The 21,512-nt window shown below is 43.1% G+C and overlaps 1 protein-coding gene across 10 annotated transcripts; it reads left to right on the forward strand.

Moving 5' to 3' along the window:
• Positions 1–286: 286 nt before the first annotated feature.
• On the forward strand, positions 287–21,348 carry LOC309711070 (uncharacterized protein). Of its 10 annotated transcripts, XM_082541083.1 has the most exons (11): positions 1,585–1,743; positions 1,911–1,994; positions 2,164–2,254; positions 7,874–8,191; positions 12,371–12,445; positions 12,997–13,299; positions 14,286–14,403; positions 14,863–15,139; positions 15,223–15,354; positions 17,012–17,124; positions 19,166–21,348. In XM_082541083.1, exons 3-11 carry the CDS (start codon positions 2,209–2,211, stop codon positions 19,176–19,178), a joined length of 1,395 nt encoding a protein of 464 aa, XP_082397209.1. In that variant the 5' UTR covers positions 1,585–1,743; positions 1,911–1,994; positions 2,164–2,208; the 3' UTR covers positions 19,179–21,348. The 10 variants fall into 10 exon arrangements, 9 of the variants coding, with proteins under 9 accessions (XP_082397212.1, XP_082397207.1, XP_082397208.1 ...); XM_082541081.1 differs by lacking the exons at positions 1,585–1,743; positions 1,911–1,994; positions 2,164–2,254 and adding exons at positions 815–1,066; positions 1,219–1,366; XM_082541082.1 differs by lacking the exons at positions 1,585–1,743; positions 1,911–1,994; positions 2,164–2,254 and adding exons at positions 815–1,066; positions 1,222–1,366.
• Positions 21,349–21,512: the final 164 nt, after the last annotated feature.

Consider the following 21,512-nt stretch of genomic DNA (forward strand, 5'->3'; position numbering starts at 1 on the left):
CAAATCTCTGGCTCCTTACTGCACAGAAGTTGCCAGATGTGATGGCAGCTGAAACTGAGTGTGAGAAAGTGTGTGTGTGTGTGTGTGTGTGAGAGAGAGAGAAACTGTGTGTATGGGTGGTGGTGGGGGGCTGAAAGACAGACGGAGAGACAAAAAAAGCTTTGTGTGTGAAAGTTGTGATGAAAATTGAGCGAGTGGTGTTATGGTTGAGATGATGTATATATTTATAGCATAAGTGACACTGTTCATTAGCAGCGAGCGAGAGAGAGAGAGTCAGCAAGGGGAGGGGAGGAAATGAACAATGGAGGGGAAATGATCAGTAATCTGCGACGCTAGCTGTCAGCCTCCACTGCAACAGCCTGTCTGGATTCTGGATCTCATTATAGGTAAATTCATTTGGCTTTGGGGCCACGGCCAAAATATGCTCAAGTAATTGAGAGAGACAGAGAGAGTGTATGTGAGTGTAAATGTGTGCACAAAAAAGGGAAGCACGGGTCGGTGTTTTATTATAAGTAGGATTTGCATATATCTTGGTTCTGTGATTGTCTGAACTACTTTTAATGCATTGCCAGTGATGCCTTTCACACTACCTGTTATTAGGGCTTCTAAAAATGAATCACCAAGATTCCAACTAAAGCTAACATTTAGCAAGCTAGTCTAAAGCATCACCACACACATTTGGACCTGTGAAAAGACTTTTGAAAAAAGGGGGCCTTGGTGATCATTGTTGTCCGCGTCTGTGCGTAGATCTGCGTCCCAGCCTCGATGATCGTGAATCCGTAAACAAATGTAAAAAGTCAGCAAATGCAAAAGGGGCACAAGTGGAGGCATTGGTGAGAAGGATGGTGCAGAAAAAAAGGAGTGCAAACATAGTAAACAGAGCCTGAAGGGAGAGAGAGCATGTGAAAGACAGAGAGAGAGAGAGGGCAGGGAGACGGAGCTTGCCATCTGGAAAACAGCATCTTTCCCTGCGCTCCGCTCCTCCCCTCTTCTTCCCTCTCGGCATCTCTCCCACGCTCCAGAGCCCAGCCTTCAGCTCCCGGGATCTTTCCCAAACTCTCCCGAGGTACGGGCGGTTTGTGTGTGCATGCGCGCGTGTGTTTGCGTGTGCCAAGTTTGTGAGATTCGAAGCCTGCGCGCGCGCGCGTGCTGTACGAGTACTTGACACGCGATCAGTACTTTCCGTGTGTTTGTCTCCCTCCTCTCCTCTCCGCGCAGCAGCAGCGGCCGCTGAGGTGGGCGTGCGGACCCTCTGACCCTCTCTCGCCCACTCTTCCTCCGTCTCTCCCTCTTCGCAGCAGCGACAGGGGGGCTATGGATGGACTGCGTTTACCTCCACTCATAGAGGAGGCTTTGGACTCCACAGGTCTGTGTGCTGCTGTGTTGTCAGTGTGTGTTCATCTGCGACTCCGCGTAGCTGGATACAGCCGTGTGGCGGTGTTTTTTTTCACTACAGATTATATAGACAGCGATCAGCCGGGGAAAAGGTAGATGGTTAATGTTTATCTCTCTCTCTCTTTTCTTTTTCTTTTTTTCAAAGAAAGAGCATGCTCTCTAAAAGTGAGTGATGTAAAGTGGGCAGGATGTGGAACGGGAGAAGGGTGGTCTGGTGTCGAGGTGTTTACTGTGGGAGCGTGTTTCTAAAGAGCTGCAGTCGAGCTGACAGACTGAGTGAGTGAGTGAGTGGACAGCACGGTAAGATACGGCATCTGTGGACGTTTGATGGAGGCGACACGCTGCCAGGTAACGATTTGCTGGCAGCCAAAGGCAGGAAATAATTTAGGCCTAGCGTTTAGCACTGTTGAATTTGTTGCATATGTTATCCCGATGGAGAACTGATGGAATCTGGAGTCATGCAGAGCTGGGTGTTATTTTTGTTAAAGATTGAATCTCTCTCATGTTTTACGCAGATTATCATCTGCGGAGGAATGAGACGTTGTTTTAGTGCACATAGTGGCTTGGAGCAGATGAGCAGCTGCACTTAGGCTTGCTTGGTAACTTCATTCCACTGAAAGTTGCTGCATGACAGCGAACACAATGCATCTTTATTTTATGTTTTCGCCTCAGATAGAATTAGTACTGTTCAACTATGCAGAGAAAATGTGTGGTATTTCTCTCTCTCTTTCCATGATTCTCAATGAGGAAGGAGTATGTGTTTTGCAGATAGAGTGGCCCTGTGTGTGTGTGTGTGTGGACGCTGGAAGGAGGATGTTTATTGGTGTGGAGGGGCTCGGAGAAACAGACACATACACAGGTCAGCAGTTTGCTCAGAGTCAGGTTTCCTTTTCCTCTGTTAATGTCCTAAAAGTGAACTTTCAGGAGCAAGGACTGGGTGGCTCATTTCTTTTAATATGCTCACCATAGATGCCCGTAGACTTATCGAACCACTTGCATTTGTGAGCAGTTTTGTTTATTACATTTGTTGTGCTGAAGCCTGATCGCCGTAACGCGGATGCTGTCTCAGGAGAAATCCTTCCTTACCTAACAAGCTTGTTCCTGTTATCTAGCCTCTTAACTCCAGGGACTCTTTTATTTTTTTTCCTTTCATCACAACCTGAGGCATGTTTTTAAAGCTGGGAATTCAGTGCTCGTGACGGCCAACACTGAGCTTATGGTGGTGTCAGGGCTGACTTCTGGAGAATAAAAAGACCTAGAAAGTGGATTGAGCTGAGTTGATAAGTGATATAGTTTTGAATTATGTACCTTTGGGGGATCTAAAGGGATTTAAGTGCATTTATTGTGCCCTGGCTGAGGTCAGCCCTAACTCTCAGCATAAGTCTGGGTTCTTCAAAAAAGCAATTTTATTAAAAATCAACAGCATTTCTCTGGTTTTTGCACTTTTGCTGAGGATTAATTCTACGCTGCCTTGCCACATCTACCAACAGAGATTGCAGATGCTCCTGTGCAAACACATGCTGCCGCCGAGCAAGATCACAGGCACATCTGACATTTACAAGGTGTCTGCATACGATGCCGCCACTGGCCACCATATTGTTCCTCCCTCCTACTTGCACGAGCTGCCGAACACTTCTCTCTCCATCCTTCTCTCAGCTTTTCCCACTCAGTATCTCGTCCCCCTCTTTCAGATGGAATCCTTTGCTCTCTTCAGCACCCACGCACCCTCCAACACACACACACACACACACACACACACACACACACACACACACACACACACACACACACACACACACACACACAAACCTTTTGCACCTGCCAGCGCGTCAGCCCACGCAGCATTTCTCTCCTGTTCTTTCCCTCCATTCCCTCATCTTCTCTCCAGTGTTGTGCCCTCATGCTGCAAAAATTCACATCAGCAGTGATACTCCCCAAAGATACACAAACAGAATTTCTCTCAGCTCTCCGGAACTAATAAACAGCAAAGTTGCTGCCTTGGACAAACTTTGTAGATGTGGGAGCTGCTTAGACCTTTGAGAAAACCAAAAAACCAAAAAGCCAAGAACAACAAACGAAAACAAATCTCGCATGCTTTTCTGTCCTCAAGCATCCCTGATCCCTGTTTCTCACTGTCACATGTTCCCCCCACCCACTTCTCTGGTCTCTCTCACCAGACTTAAGTGCTTCATTTAAAAAAATAGGGGGGAAAAAGGGCTCTTAAGGCACTCTGCAGGTCCCTGGCTAAACCGAGTGTGCCATGTGTGCTTTACTCTTACTCGGCTGTATAATGGAAAAATTCTTAAAACTTTCAAGTGAATGGAGAAGGTTCATGAACTCCCGCAGCTCCTTCTTTCAGCCCCCCTCCCGCCCCCATGGCTTTAACTTTTTGTTTCCCTCGCAGAAATGCTTGGCATTGTCAACCTATCATTAGCGCACCCTTCCTCGTGCTCTGGATTTATCTTTTTTGAATTTTGGCAGATACACAGTGAGCTGTGGTATCCCCTATTTTTCAAAATAAGACCTAAGTGATTAAAAAAAAGCTTTCCATAGTGATTGCTTTGCTGGGGGTGGTGGTTTGGGGGGAGGGTTCATTTGTGATGAAATGGGTTATAACTGCATGACTTGTTTTCCGTTCTTCTTCTGATGCTATTCAAACCCCTAATGGAATAGCTATGCAACAAGCTTATGCACACACTGCACCACCACAGATTCGTATTGAAAACCCCCCCCCCCAAAAACACACATTCCCTGAATAAATCACCTACAGCATGCACACACTGACACAGATTTTGTGCGTACTCATCTAATGAGGCCAAATTATAGCACATCCTGCGATGCTTTTCTATTCCATTGACCCACTTTCCCTTATTCCCCTTTGAAAGCGCAAATACGAATTTTCCATTTAAATAACAGAACGGCTGATTAAGTCGCTTCAACTTTCTTTTCTTCTCCTGCTGCTGTTGTTCCTCACTCTCCCTGGACTTTTCAGCCTCTGAAGTGCAGTACAGAGAGAGAGCAAGGGAAAGAGATAAACTCACTTTAACCTCACAAGACCTCCACCTCTGACGCTTGCTGCTCATCTGGAGTCTCCACGCAGCTTGAAAGCAGTGCATCTCATATGATGGTGACCTCACCGTGTGGGCTTCGTGACAGTGCACCTGATACAGTTGCACAGACTCTTCTCTGGGGGGGTAAAGGAAAGGTTTCTATGGAAAGCAAAGCAGTGGACCAAAATACAGCTTTATCACCATGGTGATTCTCTATATGTTGAAGCTCTGGGTTGTTGGTGTGCTGACCAAGGGTGCATGGTGGATGTGGAGATGCGTGGGGTTAACGTCGTAAATCTTTCTCCTTCCTTGTGTGTCTCTAATTGTTTTTTCCCCGTCTCCCTTTCACATATGCTCCTACGGTGGCTCCTTGTTATTTCAGCTCCCCCTCCCTCCTCTGTATTATGTGTTGCTGAGGAAGTGTGCCAGTGCAGGGAAAAAGCTACAACATCAGAGCAGGGCTGATTTCAAAGCTGGGGTAGGAGGGGGTGTTGTGCATTATGCATGGCCTCCTACACGTACATCCGTCACACACACACACACACACACACACACACACACACACACACACACACACACACACACACACACACACACAGCAGATCACAGACATATATGATCATAAATACAGTATGTTGTGTATATAGACTCATCAGAAGTGGGGATCTCACTACACATGTATGCGTGCTCATATTCTATGTATTTACACACATGCAAAACCAAAGAGAAGTGGTCACTCTTGGCGTGTATTCATATGCAAATGCAAACTCTTGAGGCATATGCACAAATGAACCACTGACACCGCAGCACACACCTGTTTGCTCAGTCTCAACACACCCAGGACACGACACCCGTAGACAGCCTCCTCCAGCGCCGCCTTTCAGCGAGCAGTCGTTTCTTTTATTGGCTGATTTGACTCCAGATGTTCCTAACTACCTAACTAGCAGTCAATTCATTTAACTAGCAGCAATAGGGAGAGACTATTCTCTCGAAAGCACTTTGCTCCACATTTCCTATTATATTACACCTGATTGCATGAAGCGGTATCATTAAAGATAAAGACTGTAAAAAAAAAAGGTGAGCGCATAAATGCTGTTTTTTCCAGTAAATTCCTGTCTACTTAATTAGACTGCGAGGCTGAGCTTCAGATTTCGCTGCCCGTCCCTCACCCACCCCTCTGCTGGCTAAAAATCCCCGCTCTGCTCTTCAATTTTGCAAAGTGCAATTTTCATTATGCTCCACGCTCCATCGCAGAATGCCAAATCAGAAGCAAAACAAAAAGGCTGGTGTTGACACATTAAATGTTTGAATTAAATCTCAGGCAGCCTTTTTGAGATGCTGACAAAGACTACTTGGCTCTGCCTGTTGCCTCTCTTCTAAAGTGGCACAGTGTGTATACCAACATACTCAGAGTGCTGTGCTGCAGTGTGATTATGAAAGAATGTGTTGTGCATAGATAAAAGGCGTCCTCTCCCCGGAGCTGTTGCACTGCTCCTGAGATGACACCGCTGTCCGTCGCCTGCTCTTGTATGTGCGCGGCGTCCATGTCTAATGCAATCCCAGCGTGACTAAAAGAAAAAATCAAGCACAGTGGAGTGAGCACAGGTGTCACTGCAGCTGATTTGGCTGCATAATGTGCTCGATATTCACCCACAAGGTGAGAAGATTAAGCTTCTTTTAAGAGCGATACGATGAGTAGAAAGGTGAAAGGTGGTGGTAAGGGTTGGCACACGATGCATCATGCAAAGCCAGACTCTTTCTCCTAAATATACCTAAAAAGTGTTTTTTTTAAAGTGAGGACAATAATGACCGTCTATACAGAATAGACATTTACAAAAGAAAACACTTGATCCAAAGCCTTTTGGAGTTGCCTACCATGAGCTCAACATATCCTGTAAGAGATTTGGATGTGAGTGATATTCAGTGGGAAGCCTTTTGTCTCTTGATGGCCTTTAGCCGCCCCTGGCTATACAAGCAGCTCCGGCTAAAACTCCCCGCCACAGAGCTCCGTCTCTCTCTTTCTTTATGACTAACTCGTTACACCAGCATCAAAGTTTAATGACAAAATAGCCCTGCGCTCATGAAACCTCTCGCATGCCTCTCAGGGGCCGCATTGTTTAAATTAACATCATTATGAGACAGGAAGGAATAAGGCTGTCACAGATGCATGATAATATATGCTGTGATGTACACGGTTACATCTAGCGAGCAGAGAAAAAGAAAGAAAAAATAATTAGCACAAGAACCGGAAGCATCCCCAGAGCCGAGATTACACCGGTGAGCATCGCTCTTAATTAGGGTAGATCTTTAGTTAATGCTTTATTCCGTCCCCTGCTGCAGCCTTCTTCTTTTTTCTCATCACGTCTCTCCATCTTCTGTCCCTCAGTGAACACTATTCCCCCTCTCCCATCCTCACATTGCTTTCTGAGTACAAACAGCAATTTTTGGCCACTTGGAGACCACTCAGACATGAATGCGCAGTACTACATATTGATTTATTTCTGAGAAGGACTTGACCCAGGAGGGCATGCTGTTGAGAAGTGAGAGTGAAAGGATATTAGGTCAGTGTGTGTTTGCGTGTGTGTGTAATGCTAGAAGAACTGCCGGGGATGCCTTCTCTTCTGAACTGCTCTGACTTTGTCTCAGTAGCTGCAGCGAGACAAAGAACTGTAATGCAAAATCAAGTTCACTCTTATTGGTCTGCCTCATATATAATGTCTCATTTTTGGTTTTAGAGCTTCTGATTGGGCCTGAGCTTATTACTGAGCGAAATCTTTTAAGAAGAAGGCAAAAATGTGACACAAGAGCACGTGAAAGAGCTGTGTGTCACATCTCTCTTACTATGAGTGGTAGCTCTGTTGTTGTGGACTTTGAGGTGCATTGCTGAGTGGTGAGTCATAGCGATTGCTTCACCTCCCCACTTCTGTTTCCGCATTGTGTCAGCTAACCTGCTCCACCTGCTGGCCAAACATTTAAATCCACAGTGCGGATACAAGGATGCGTGTGCCATAAACACAACGAAGCTTGAAATGCGGTGAATAAAGAGAAATATGTTGCGTGTGAATGCTGCTACATTAACATCTGCTTATTACAAAATTCTGACATTTTAAGGCACGTGTGATTTTCTTCCTTTAATCAGTGGAATCGCTCAAGAAAAAGGATTGCGTCTTAGAGTTAATCACAAAAGAGGATTTTCAGTTATATTGTGGGATTGAACAGCTACGCTTAAATCAGAGTGAACAGGATGTGATGTACAAAGAAGTCGGTGCCACTTTAATCACAAGATGGTGCTGTTGATTCGGGGGAGAAGAGACCATTTGCTCTGCAGCCAAGCGTGACTGAGTTTTTAGGCGATGACAGATGGGTTTGTCACCTGTAAGGCTCTCCATCCCTTTTCCTTCTCGTAATGTCTGCCATCTCTCTACCAGATGACCCCTGTGATCTGAAAGCCGAGAGCAGCCCCAATATGGACAACGAGATAACCGCCAAGGAGCGAGGAGTCCTGGAGGAGAACAACGAGAAAGAGGAGATGGACCAGGAGAGATCTCAGGAGGAAGAGGGGGAAGAAAAGAAACTGAAAGAGGAGGAAGGTGAAGGGGAGGAGAAGAGGAAGAAGGAGCAAGAGTCGCTGACTGAGGAGCAGGAGCTGGAGGAGCTCAGGGCGCAGGTGCTGCAGCTGCTGCTGGAGCTGGAGGAGGCCAGAGAGACCTCCAACAAACATCAGGAGAGCTTCCACGAGCTGCAAGGTGAGAACTCTAGCCTTGAATACCTCTAGGACTGTATCCCTTAACTGTAATATGTATGTTCATTATTTAATACCTTTAACTATTAATTTATTAACATTAACATTAAAGCATCTCCCATAAAAATCAATGCAAATGCACTAATCATCCATCAACATGCATTAATTTTGTAACATTTTTTCTGGCATTTATAGAATATGCTGACTGCCATGATAGTCCCCGTTCTAACATTTCTATCTGTCATGTTCAGTCACAACTGGAATCGGTAACAAAAGCTGAATAAAAAGCACGTCACATTTGAACACACGTAGGTAATAAAACACAAATAGCTGGGCCTCTTTCGCCGATTTCTCTTCATAAAATAATTTTTCCTTCTTTTAATTCTGGGACAGCTTTGCAAAAAGCAATGCTACACCAAGCGCTTTGCTTAGAAATGAATCTACATTTTACAATTAACCATCATTTTTCAAATCTGCAAATTGTTTGCCAGCGCCGCTCCTAAATCGCATTTACAAAAGCAATAACCCTGGGCTTTCATTCGTTACATTTCCAACGCATGCATATTCAGTGAGTGGAAAAGAAAAATAATGGAAATAGCTAAGACCAACAAGCAAAGTTGAAAAAGAAAAAAAAAACCTTTCATTTAATTGCGGCTAAATTTTCTGTGAGCTAAAAACGCTACCTAACATTTTTAACTAACCTTGTTTTTGGCCTTTCCCTTGCTGTGAAAAAAACTCCATTTGTGCTGTAAGACACATGATTATAAAATTCCTGTTACAATCTCAGCCTGAATTTTCTTCAGAGTACTTTTACATAAATGTTTGCACTATTTTTTCCCCTATTTCTACACTGATCAGTAGAAAAAACCCTCTCTTAACTTTGTACCTGAGGCATCCTTGTGAAATTTTGTTAGATACATATATAGAAGGCGAACTGTTTATATGTGGTTACAGACAGTCTGTTGCTCATAGTCATTAAGAAGAGCATAAGCTCATACCTTAGAAATGATGAGCATAATGCTCAGAGACACTAGCAGTGACTAAGGCCTTGGGTATGAGGTTACACTGAGCTCAGTGTGTGTGCGTTTATGAGTGTGTGCATTTAACAGTGTGTTATTCTTAGAGACATAGCATGGTGAGCTCAGCAGTTTGTCTGGCAGCGGGAGGAACCATTCCTCAGACAACTGCGCTCACACTGCGGGAAGTTTCTAGACGGAGTGTCCTAGACCTCAACCAGAATTCAGTATTGGTCGAGACCCTCTGGGAACAGTCAGCTGTTCGGTGCGTTGGCAGCTGATGCATGCAGATGCGGTTGTCTCGGTTTCGGGTTTCTACGCCCACACCAGTAATGATGTAGCTTGATGAATGGATTAATCTGAGGGCGTTAAAAACCAAATTTAAAATGGAAAAAGTTATAAATAATATTGATAACAATCTACTAACTGTAGCTTAAACATTATGAAAATAAAAAAGTGAGATTCTACATCCATGCAAGTGGCACTGTGAGGTGATACTGAACAGCTGATGTTCAGCAAGTAGATTGTTTATGAATTTCATGAGCTTGGTGAGAACATTCTGGGAAGCGACTGGTGAGTTTGGTGAAATGGCACAATGGCCTGTTATGGAGGGCTTCCTGTGTAGTCAGCGGTTATCTGTCTTTTTTAAGAAGTCACCCTCTGCTGAGAGAGGCCCAGTGCAGATAGATGAGACCTAAGTGACCCCAACCCTCTAAGAAGAGGCCAGCCCTTATCTTAGCTTTAGCCAGTGACTGGCTTGCTCCTCATTTCAAGCTTAAAGTTGGCTTATCACAGTCTTTTCCATTTGGTATGATAGTTTAACCGAACAAAATGTCACAATGCTAAGCTCCCTGTTTAAACACAAAACATGTTATATTGTTAAAGCTAAATTGAATCAAAGACTTCTTTCAGTCACTGAACAGGACATAAGGAAAGCGAAACAGTGAAGCAGCAGGTGATCAAAAAACAGACAGACAATGTCTCAAAATCTCCAAATGAGATTTTGAGACATTTGAGACATGAGAGTTATCCAGCCCCAGTGATAATCACATGGACTTCAGAGACCAGCACTATCAAGCAGGAATAAGAGTCAGTAAAGAATTTCAGGGTTTAACTGATTTTTCTGTATTACAAGGATCATTCATAATGAAGTATATTGCCAGGCAACTTACGCTATACCTACCTACCCTATTTTCAAACTTGTACTCGTTGACCTTATATAAAATTTGCAAGCAAGCCTTACCAGGTTGAATTATGTGTTTATATTTACTCTCACACCATTTAATGCAACCGGGTTGCTGCTTAAATAGTAAGGCTAAAACTGGCTTATACAGAAAAGAAGCAGCTACTCACATTTAGGCAGCGAGTGAATTCAGACGTATTTTTAGTCAGATCTTCCCGTGCACATTTTTTCCAACTTTCCTCCCGGCTTTAAATAGATTTTATTCAGGCCGTCTCACGCTTTTCCAGTCTTGCTGACCACCAAATCACTTAAAGCGCATACACATGCTAGTACAGCACTTTTCCTATCACACACACTCACACACCTCTCCTTTGGCTGCAGCAACTGTGCATTTGGCGTGTATGATGAGTTTTCTAATTTTATAGTTTGCTCTTATTTTGTAAAATATTCCTGCGTGCTGCCAGCAGACTGGTCACCTTCTGCCAATGCCTTTTTATGTGAATAGATTGGAAAACTCAGGGTTGATAGCCACCTTTTGCGTGACTGCATAGCAGGAACCCAAACGTTGGGGTATGAAAATATACCCCGGGTCTGTTGGTCTTGCTTCATATTACAGACCGCAGGTGTTGGTGATCAGGCGCCTGGAGGGGTGCCGCAGATAGACCTGAAACACTCTTCCAAGCAGCAGCCTGAAGTCAGTGGGCATAACAGGCACTTTACATGTTTAGGTTCTTATGCAGGACACAACACAACGAAGAAGGCATTTGATCTGAAATTTGATCTGTAGATAACTCACTGCCATTAAGTACACAAGCCACAAGAAGGCTAAGGCGTCCTCCAGCAGATGGTACAGCCCCCACAGAGACCCTGATCTTAGCAACATGGAGTCACCCTGGGATTACACAAAGAGACACAAGCAATTAAGGAATGTGGCAACTTTTCCAAAACACTTGGAGCAACCCACTTGTTTCCAAAAATGTATAGAAGAAGTTGTACTAATGAAAGGTGCACCAAATACTGATTAAAAAAAACCCTTTTTTTACAATTAAATTGTACTTGTGAAAGTACTTTGTGTGTGTGCATGTTTTTTTACAACTATCTTAATTCACTCTAAGTGTTTATAATTTAGCCATCGATCCATTATCTTCCATTATCTTTATTGTGGATTGGATGGAGCCTATCCCAGCTACCATAGGGCGAGAGGCCGGGTACACCCTGGACAGATCGCCAGTTTGTCGCAGGACTAACACATAGAGACATCTCACCATTCAGCTTACATTACCCCATGGGTAATTAACCCAATTAACATAAAGGAGGTTTCTTCCTGTTAAAAGGGAGTTTTTCATCCCCACTGTCACCATGTGCTTGCTCATAGGGGGTCGTCTGATTTTTGGAGTTTTATCTCTATTATTTTAGGGCCTTGACCTTAGAATTTAAAGCACCTTGAGCCAGTTGTTGTGGTTTGGTGCCATGTAAATAAAACTGAATTGAATGGACATATGATTTGATTTAAGAATACGCTCTCGCTATCCTTCTAGCTCCTCTTGCTGCTATATAAAAGCCATCAGTGAATCTGCCTGAAGTATGTGGCAGAAAACATTTGGCATGAGACATACTGATAGGGACCAAAAATAAACAGAAATTCAAAAATAGCAGCAAACCAAAAGCTGTGAAACTGGCAGCCAAAACACTCTGTGTTATTTTTCTACTGCTATCTGTTAAGTTTAGAAGAGAATTTTCCAATGAAAAGGATCATTAGGAACTCGCATACCAGAAAGAAAAATCCTGCTAAGTAATATTGACGGTCTGCTCACGTACTGTTCATTGCTTTTAACAGAAGCAGACATACAAAGCTGCTTGTGTCATCCAGTCATGCCTCAAGGTTGAACAGCTTATCAAGTTGTCATCTTTCTTCTTTTGGCCTGCTGCACTTTTTCCCTCTTATCTCACTACACACTCCTGACTCCCCGTCTCTCCTCTTCAGGTCTGTTGGAGGATGAGCGTCTGGCAAGTGCCCATCAGGCTGAGGCATTCACACGGCAGATCCAGAATCTGCAAGGTATCAACACAATATGCCTAAAGATCTCTAAAATAACATTTTGTGTCATTTTTTCCCCTTGGATTAAAAAAATCAAAAGTTTTACATCCCTCAGTGCTTAAGGTCTCTGCAGATTTTGATCTTTAAGCTGCTAATTTATTAGCTTGACTTCTGTTTCATGCTACCACTTATGCAGATTTTTTGTTCTCAAAGACAGAAAATCAGAAGGGAAATTTTTTTTTTTTAAGTTGCGAGGTGGAGAAAACTCTCCATTCCTGAAATGACTAAACTAATAATCCCAACCTGACCCTGAATAAAAAGCATGCCAGTTACCATCAGTTACATCAGCTCCTCTTTCAAACAGCACCCGCACAGACACACACACACAGGCGTATGCAAGTGCACACTAACCACCTACACACACAAACACACACAGGCCCACTACTGCAAAGCCTCAGGTGAGATCATACATATACACCCATACTGACACTGCAGTCTCACCCACACATCTGCCATAAAGAAAACCTAACGTTCTCCTCCTCCTCCTCTTCCTCTTCCCCCGCTTGCCACAGCCCAGCTGCGCTCTGTGCAGGAGGAGATGTACAGCCTGGAGGAAGAGAAGGAGAGCGAGCTGGCCGAGGCCCAGGAGGAGCTGCGCACGGCTCAGGAGGAGGTGCTCCTGCTCCAGCAGGCCGCTGAGGAGGCAGCGGCGGAGAGGGAGAACGACATCGCCTCACTGCAGGAAGAGCTGTGTCGCCGGCGGGCCGAGCTCCAGCGCCTAAGTGAAGAAACCCAGGAGTACGAGCTGGAGATAACCACGCTCAGGGCCGAAATCAGCATGAAGAGCCAGCGCAGGGAGGCCGAGAGGAGAGAGGGTGAGGGATGAGGAAAAGGGGGGGGGGACAGATGTCAGAGAAGAAGTGACGTTGCATCACGTGTGTCTTATTAGGTTCTTAGTTACCCAAGTCATTGTAGTCTTACAAACTTGAGAAAAAAAGGCGACTGGTCATCTTTAAGTTTGTGAATTTAACCCTACTAGGCATTAAATCCACCTTTTTTCTCCATCTTAACTCATGTGACGTAGGACATGAGAAGTAGTAGGTCAATGACCACCTCTCACAGGAACAACCCCCAGTAGGGGTTAAATACCTGGGACTCTTACTGAAGCCTCTTGGATTAGAGGTGAAAACATCTTCACAAGCTTAAAAATAAAGTTTTCTTCTTTCTTCAAGCTTTTAAGTTTAGCACAAAAAGCCTGTGATCAGTCTTTGCACGAGGATGGTCTCGTTCCCTCACAGCATGTTAGTAAACTGCAGTCAAGAACATCTGTCACTGGCGGGTTCAGTAAATGCTACAAAATAGGATTGCTGGGAGTTGAAAAGGGAGTGACATGTGTGTGTATATTCAGAATACCAGGGACATGAGGTCACGACAGGGAGGGACCCACACTTCCAGCGCATGATGTCACCGCTGGGGTCTGGAGCTGGGTGGGACCGAGGGTGGGGGGAACATCACCCAAAATGCACAAACATTATTGGTGAAAATGGCTTTTCTGCTTCAGTTCTTGCACTTACTAAAACATTTGTAAGCCTTAAAGGAACTGCCAGTCGGATTTTGATACCAGTGAGACAGAGCTGGCATGGATGTGTCATCCTGCTGCCAATCCAGGCTAAGCTAACCAGCTGCTGGCTGTCGCTTCATCTTCAGCAGACAGATATGAGATTGTTCCAAAGCTTCTCGTGCTCTGACAAGAGAGCGGATGACTAAAATTTACGTTTTACACTGTCTGTACTATAAAGATGTGTAGGAGTATACAATGTCGTTTTAAACATCCTCATATGTGCCCTTCTTGCTCCGACAGGTGACGTTGACCTGCTAAAGGAGGAGTGCCGTATGCTGAGGGAGGAGTGTCAGACCCTGAAGGAGGACAACAGACGGCTCTCCGAGAGGCTGCAGCTGCTGCAAAGACAGAGGACATGGTGAGAGGTCAACGACTGCTCGCTCGTCAGCTGTGCTCACTGGATCAGCTGGAGGGGATACCCTCTGGTATCACTAGCTCCCATCACAGCACCGACCACCTGTTTAAGCACTTCAGTAAAGTTGTAGCATGATATGAGGGATTACACATAAGCAATTAAGAATTAAGAATGCCTTTGAATTGTAAGGTTGTTCTATATGATGAGCATTTGCCAATATTGTCTGGCCATTTACTGGGAAATTGAAAAGAATAGTTGTTACTGTGCTATAGGGTGTAAATATTTTAACTTCAGGTTTAAATGTATGTGTAGCTGACAAGCAGGTTGACAAAACAGTGTCACCATTTGATATCAACATTTCTTCTAAGGGTTAACACATCCTCCCATCCTCCCGTTTTTACAATAAGAAATAAAAAAAATGGTAGAAGCCGGTTAATTTGAAGCCGCTTTTTGATCTCGCAGCTCTAGCGTCTACCTGTCGCTGAAAGAGGAAGACGCGGGGGAGGGCACAGAGGGAAAGGAGATGGAGACCGGCTCAGATGAGGTCATGACAGAGAGCTACATGACCATGGCCCAGTCTGAGAACTGTCGTCTGGTGGACGCCTCCATCCAGAAGAACATCTCATTCGATGGGAAGCCGATGACGCCGACGAGCTGGACCGGAGGGATCGGGGAGATCTTCTCGCTGAGAGACCAGCTGAAACAGGCTGAGGAGAAGGCCTCACAAGTTCAGAGAGAGGTACAGTGCCCTGCTTTGCTAGAAAGTGGCACAGATTTGGTACACGTTATTCTTCTGATTCTTTTGGCCTCTGTGTCCTCCAGTGTGAGGGTCTGAAGATGGAGCTGCAGGAGTTGCAGGTACTGTATGACAGCAGTCAGAGGGAGAGGGCAGAGCTGGAGGAGGAGCTGCAGCGCTGCAAGGCAGAGCTGGAGAAGCTGTCGGGGGGGACGCAGGTGAGGAACCGCAGAGCTCAAGCCCATCACGGGACAAACTATAATAAAAGTATAGCGCCGGCATCAGCAGAGCAACTGATTGAAAAGCTGCACAGCTTTCTGCGATTACTAATAATATATTTAGTAGATATTTATCATCGCTTTCTGAACTTGTTTTTAAATGATATGAATTTATTCTAAAAGCAATATTCCAGTTACACAATGAAGAAAATGTAAAGTTGTTTTTGTTGTTGTTGTTTGCAGTCACACTATCTACTAACACATAACGAACCTCACATTGCTCCTCACTGTATCCTGTGTCTGTTGAGCCCACTTTTTTATGTGTCCCATACTGCAGCGATACATGTGTTGATATGAGCTGACCTGGCCTGTCAGCCCATATCAGTATTTACTGTGTGCTTTGGGCTGGGGAACGTTCCCCCCACTGTGTCTGTGTCCTGACTGCTCAGTTAGAGCAATGCTTAAATACTGTTGTTTGACAAAAACACAAAATCTCTAATAAAACGCATTCAGGCGCCTTGGAGCTAATGCACTTTATACCACTGAAGCATATAAGCAGACTTGAGATCTTTTTAAAACAGTAAATGTAATTAAGCTGCTTTTTTTTTCTTGTTTAGACTTTTTATTTAATACCAGACTGGTTTCTCTTCCTTCTAATAAAGTTACATATGAAAAATCTAAATGAAATGAAATGAAAATGAACACAATTCATGCCATATTCATTTAAAGCGCGACCATTCTTACATAATAAGTACTTGAAAGCATCCAGCATGGTTTGTACATTGAACTATGAGTTATAACTTCTCAGTTCAATGTATTTTTCATGACCTCTCAGCCTTCCAGGTGCCACTGAATGAAAGCATAGGTTGTGATTTCCATTGCAAAGCTCCCGAGGAATTAGAATGCACTGACGGTAGAACAGTCTGTGCTTTCACCTGCATTGCCATGCAAAGACAGTCGCTACTCTGAAAGTCGAGTATTATCAAGTTTTAAAAAGAGCGCATAAAAACTCAGTGAAAAATCTAAACAAAACCTCAGAATTTGGATCATATGCTTGCGATGGTTGAAATCATCCAGTGAAAACAGAACTGTGTTTTGTCTGCAACAGCCATGATGAGATGTCTCCACATCGTGTCAAACTGTCTACCCGTGCCTGTCTCTGATGCTGTCCTTGTTCTCTGAATGTCCATGACCTCTCAGCCTGTTTGACGACAAATTTCTTACGACTTACGAACAATTTAACTTCAAAATGAGGATAGAGAGACTAATAAACCTTCATATGCTAAGTCCATCCTGCGTGCCTTTCCTTCTTTTTCTTTTCTTTTGCTAGCATGATATCACACGCAGCCAGGAAATGCCACACAGGACTGCTCACGCATACTCACACTGAGTTGATGTTTATGTCACCGTAAAGTTATGCATTGTTTGTTTAATAGGAAATATTAAATCACTCCATCACAGTCCTTCCCCCCGTATATCACAGCCACAGGCCATTTCACACTTAGAATTGAGTGATTTGTGTAGTGTAGTGGTGGTCCATTTGTGCCGTTGTCACACATCCTTATCTGTTTGTTTTATTATTTGGCTACGTCGCTCCATCATTCATTCATCCCCTTCATTGCCATGGTCCTTGTGTTTGTTTCTGTTCCCTCCTCAGAGATTCATCCATCCGTCTGAGCACGCTGTTCTCTCCATCCCCTTCATAGGAATGATTGTAATTGTGGCTGTGGTCTGGTGCTGGTTGTCGGAGCTGGCGTCCCAGAGAGCAAGGTATGGGAGGAGCTTATATCTGTCTGAAGCGTAATGCTACTTATGGTTCTCGCAAAATATGCTATGGATTAGTTCACCTAAATTACACAGAAAAAAATTTCAATAATATGCTAAACGAAAGAAAAACAAGAGCACTCAGAGAGCGTAATCCCCCCTCCCCCAGAATGCAAGGGCTATACTAAAACTTTAAGGTTTTATGATGTCTTATTACAACATGCTGACATCAGCCTGCTTTTATAACAACAACTCTGATGTTTGACCTCAGACAAGGAAGCATTACATATTAAAATTGTGCATTTTATTATCTTTACCCAGATGATTGGAGCAGAACTGGCTGAAATCTTTGGCTTTTAAGCTGTAAAAACTTTTTTTAAGATATATTCTTGCGGCGTGTCATTTGCAAAACATTAAGCCGTCATTGAAAAAATGAAACATGTTGTACAGCTCTCTCCATGCCCTTTCATATGATATCTTACTCATTATAGTTTCATGAAATTTCTTTCAAGGTCAGCTTTGAAATCCTGGAGTTTCAAAGTGTTTAGCTGGCTCGCTGTGAGCTGTCTGGAGATGGGAGGGTTGCACGTCTAATTTGCTGACAATACGTAATTGGGTCAATAATAAATAAGCAGGTTTTTATGTGTTAGAGTCCTGACTTCAGCTGAGAGAAGGAAGAGGAAGAGCAAGATGTGGAAATAAGGGAGGAGAAAGTGCAATGGTGGAGGAGGAAAAAGACATAATGAAAATGAGGTGATAAAAATAAACATATACAAATGTTAAATGGTCATGTGTAAATATATATATTTGGATATTTGGGATCTTGAAATTAAAACGAACTTGCAAGGAGTACTACATAAAAAGTGATTAGGTGAAATGGCGCTGTCTGTCTTAGCCACTGTACTAAAGATGGCAGGGCTCGAAAAACTACTTAAAACTACTCTCCTTTATTCATAAATTGTGTAATATAACAACAGTCCACGGAATGATAGTGCATGGCTAATAAACCACACAGCTGACGAATGATCTTTGGAGGTATCAAAGATGAAATTTAAAGAATACAAGCATGTCCACACCTCGTTATGTTGGGAATCAGGTGTTTTCAGTTGCATTGCAAAGCTAATCGAGCAATGCAGTCTGGCTTTACAAACATTTGTGAAAAAATGGGCCAATCTAAAGAGCGTCTACTGTTAGACATGTAAAGTTACAGAGCAGGGTCAACAACACTCTGCTGACTCAATAACTGCAGAGCTCCAAACCTCCTCTGGCATTAATGTCAGCACATAAACTGCACCAGGAGCTTCGTGGGATGGGTTTCCATGGCCGAGCAGCTCCTGTAGATGTAAAGTGTTGATAGCCTAGTGCTTTTAGTCCATACAGTCAGAAGTAAATATGTTTTTCTGTTATTTTGGTGAACTAATCCTTTATTTGTCAGGAATCTTTGTGTTTAGTTGTTATGGGAGAATATAAACTGAAGAAATTCCAAATACGGCCTTTAAAATCTGAAACACACTGAAAAACAGATAATATGAACCACTGTGGACCATTTATGAAAGGTCAACATGGGACGGGTGGGCAGTTTGGCAAAACTGAAAAACAAGAAATCTTTGAGCTTCACTGAATGAATAATGTAAAGAAAAAGCTCAACCATTTTATTGGGAAATATGATTTACCGCTTTCTTGCCAAGATTTAAATGAGAAGATTGTTACCATTTATTTGTGTCAAATGTGAAACTACAGCCAAATGATATTTAGCTTAAATTAGTATTTATTTTAAAATGTGGTTTGTAAATAGTGAGCTTTGGAGGTGTGAGTTGGTGTTTCCCTAACCAATTACCCCCTGATTTGTTTGCACTGACATTAAATCAGTAACAATCTTCTCATCTCAATCTCCTTTTTTTTTTCCATCTCAATCTCTGAGAGAAGCAATTGTGCCCATTTCCCTAAACGTGGAACTATTCTTTCTATAAGACATCTAGTTTGTATCTATTGGTGACAGTTAACCTCTGCTGACTCCTGACACTCTTCTTTTCGTGTCTTCCCTCAGGGGAGTGAGGTAGGTTGGAGCTCCATTGTGACTATCACTGCAGCCACAGCTGTGCTTCTAGTGATGACTAGCTTATTGAGAGCTCTCGTCCGATTCTGACTGGATGGGTAACAACCGCACGGGACGGACGTCTGCTTCAGACCAGCCCTCACGTCTCCTGCCATGTCTATATCGAGTCACCCGGAATGATCTAAATGTGATAGAAGTGACAACTTTGTAGTAGAAACACCTACGGGGAAACCTTTATCTCTAACGAGACGGTACTACATGCACGCACAGGCTGAGAAAGATGCGCCCGGCATCACTCAAGGCTGAAGACGACAATGAGCTGACCTGCAGACAGTGCACACAAGGACTGTCCTTTAAATGTATGCTAGTGCTGTGTCATTCCTCTTCTGTGCCAGTGAATATGATTTTTTTTTTCTCTTTTAACAATGTGACAAATTATGTTTTTCAGTAGGATGTACTAAATTGGTTTTAGTTTATTTAACCATTATTTATTTATTTACTATTTAAACTGTTGTTAATAGGTGTCTCTGATCATAAGGACAAGCATTTGATTTGGAGTAATGCGCTGAAACCCCCAAAAGTGTACATAGCAGAAAGAATTGTTAACAATCAGTTACTGACCCCCCACCCACCCGCCAAAAAAACAATGCAATATATGCATGAACAAAAGTTAACAAGTCTTCATGAATTAGCAGTCTATCATATCTATTATTGTGTTATTTTGCCCTTAAGTTAGATATTAGACAGCCTTCATTACAAAGTCTGCAAGCATGAGAAGGCTGATTGTGGTCAGCCCCTCTTCACATTCCCCTTAATTTATCAATGAACCAACACACCAGGAGGTTAATGCAGAGCCACTTCACTTTGAAATACCCCAACAATATGATTTCTTGTTATGTACCAACATAATAAAGCAGCGTTAGGAGCAAATCCTGGTGGGGAGGGTCTATGTAGTCATTGTTTCGTATACTTTAAGCTAATGCTAATGTCATTGTGAAGGAATTCATGTTCGTTTTCCTCTGTAAGGCTTTAAACTGGCTTTTGAGTGTTTTGTTAGTGATTTTTTTAGGCGACTGCAGATTGTTCAAGGTACACAGTGTGAGAATGTCGACCTTCAGCTTTACCTACTACATGCTTTATGGGGGGAAAAACCCCTGCAGGTCTGATTACTACCAGTTGATATCCAGATATTGACAGATTATAACACTGATGCAGTGAAATGAGCGAGCACAGCTATTTCCGAAGGCATTACAGACGCAGTTATGGGTCCAAAATATGTAAATAAGAAAGTGTCAGAACGAGTTAGGCTAAGCATCAGTTAGGAAAAACTTATGTATCTATGGCAGGACTCTGTTTACATTTGTGATATATGTTATTTTCTTGGTGAAAAATCTTTTAGAACTGAAAACGGCATGCTAGAAAAACATAGAAGCACAAATATATAATTTATGTTGTTTATGTGGATTCTTTGTATTTCATGTATATAGATGTGACATATAGTACTATGGGAGAGATATTTCTTAAATCCATTTGTACTAGCTTTGTAGAAAGTCTACTCTATTTTGAAAGAGCATCGTATATTTGATAGCCGAAATATATGTCATTTTAATGTTCATTATTTATGGTGATGTCATTCAGGAGGATTGATAGCATCGCTTACCATTTTCAGTACCTCCGTGTCTAGAGGTGGTGTAGCCGTTGCATGCGTTTAGATTGCAGTTGACCGTAGGTGCCAGAAAGTGCAACTCCTGTTTCTTAAAACCTGTTGAGTTTCTGAAACGTATTGGAAGTTTTTTCTGAAGCCTCAACCTTCATTAGCAATGCCTGACAAGTTTTATTTCTGCATATGCACAAGAAAACAGAAAATGTGCCGCTGGACTGCAAATGTTGTCAGTGTCTGTTGGATCAATCGTACAATAGAAATGGAATTCCCATTACTTGCATTAGTATAGAATACTGTCTGATTTGATTCATGTGTCACTCACTCTGAGTTTCCTTCATGAATACTGACTTTTATCATAGTTTCACGAGCTTCTGTAACTGCAGTGTTTCTCGGCTTACTGCTTTACATTTGGATAGCATTGTTGTTTTCAATATAGTTGTGGCTATTTTGTTACACGGAGGTCTATTTTGCACTGTACACGACTTGAGAAAATAAATATACCCGACCCACATGATGTCTGAGAGCTTTATTTTTTCCTGGGTGGTGGCCTCACTCGGCATCAGTCATAAGGTATAAAGGTCTTACGGAATCCCATTCATGAAAACATAAGTCCAGCCTGAGTAAGAGCAGTCTCCCTGGTGGCGTCACATTACATGGGTTGTATGGATATTAATA

This window comes from Aulonocara stuartgranti (genome assembly GCF_965226115.1).
Source record: "Aulonocara stuartgranti genome assembly, chromosome: 7".
Taxonomy (NCBI): Eukaryota; Metazoa; Chordata; class Actinopteri; order Cichliformes; family Cichlidae; genus Aulonocara; species Aulonocara stuartgranti.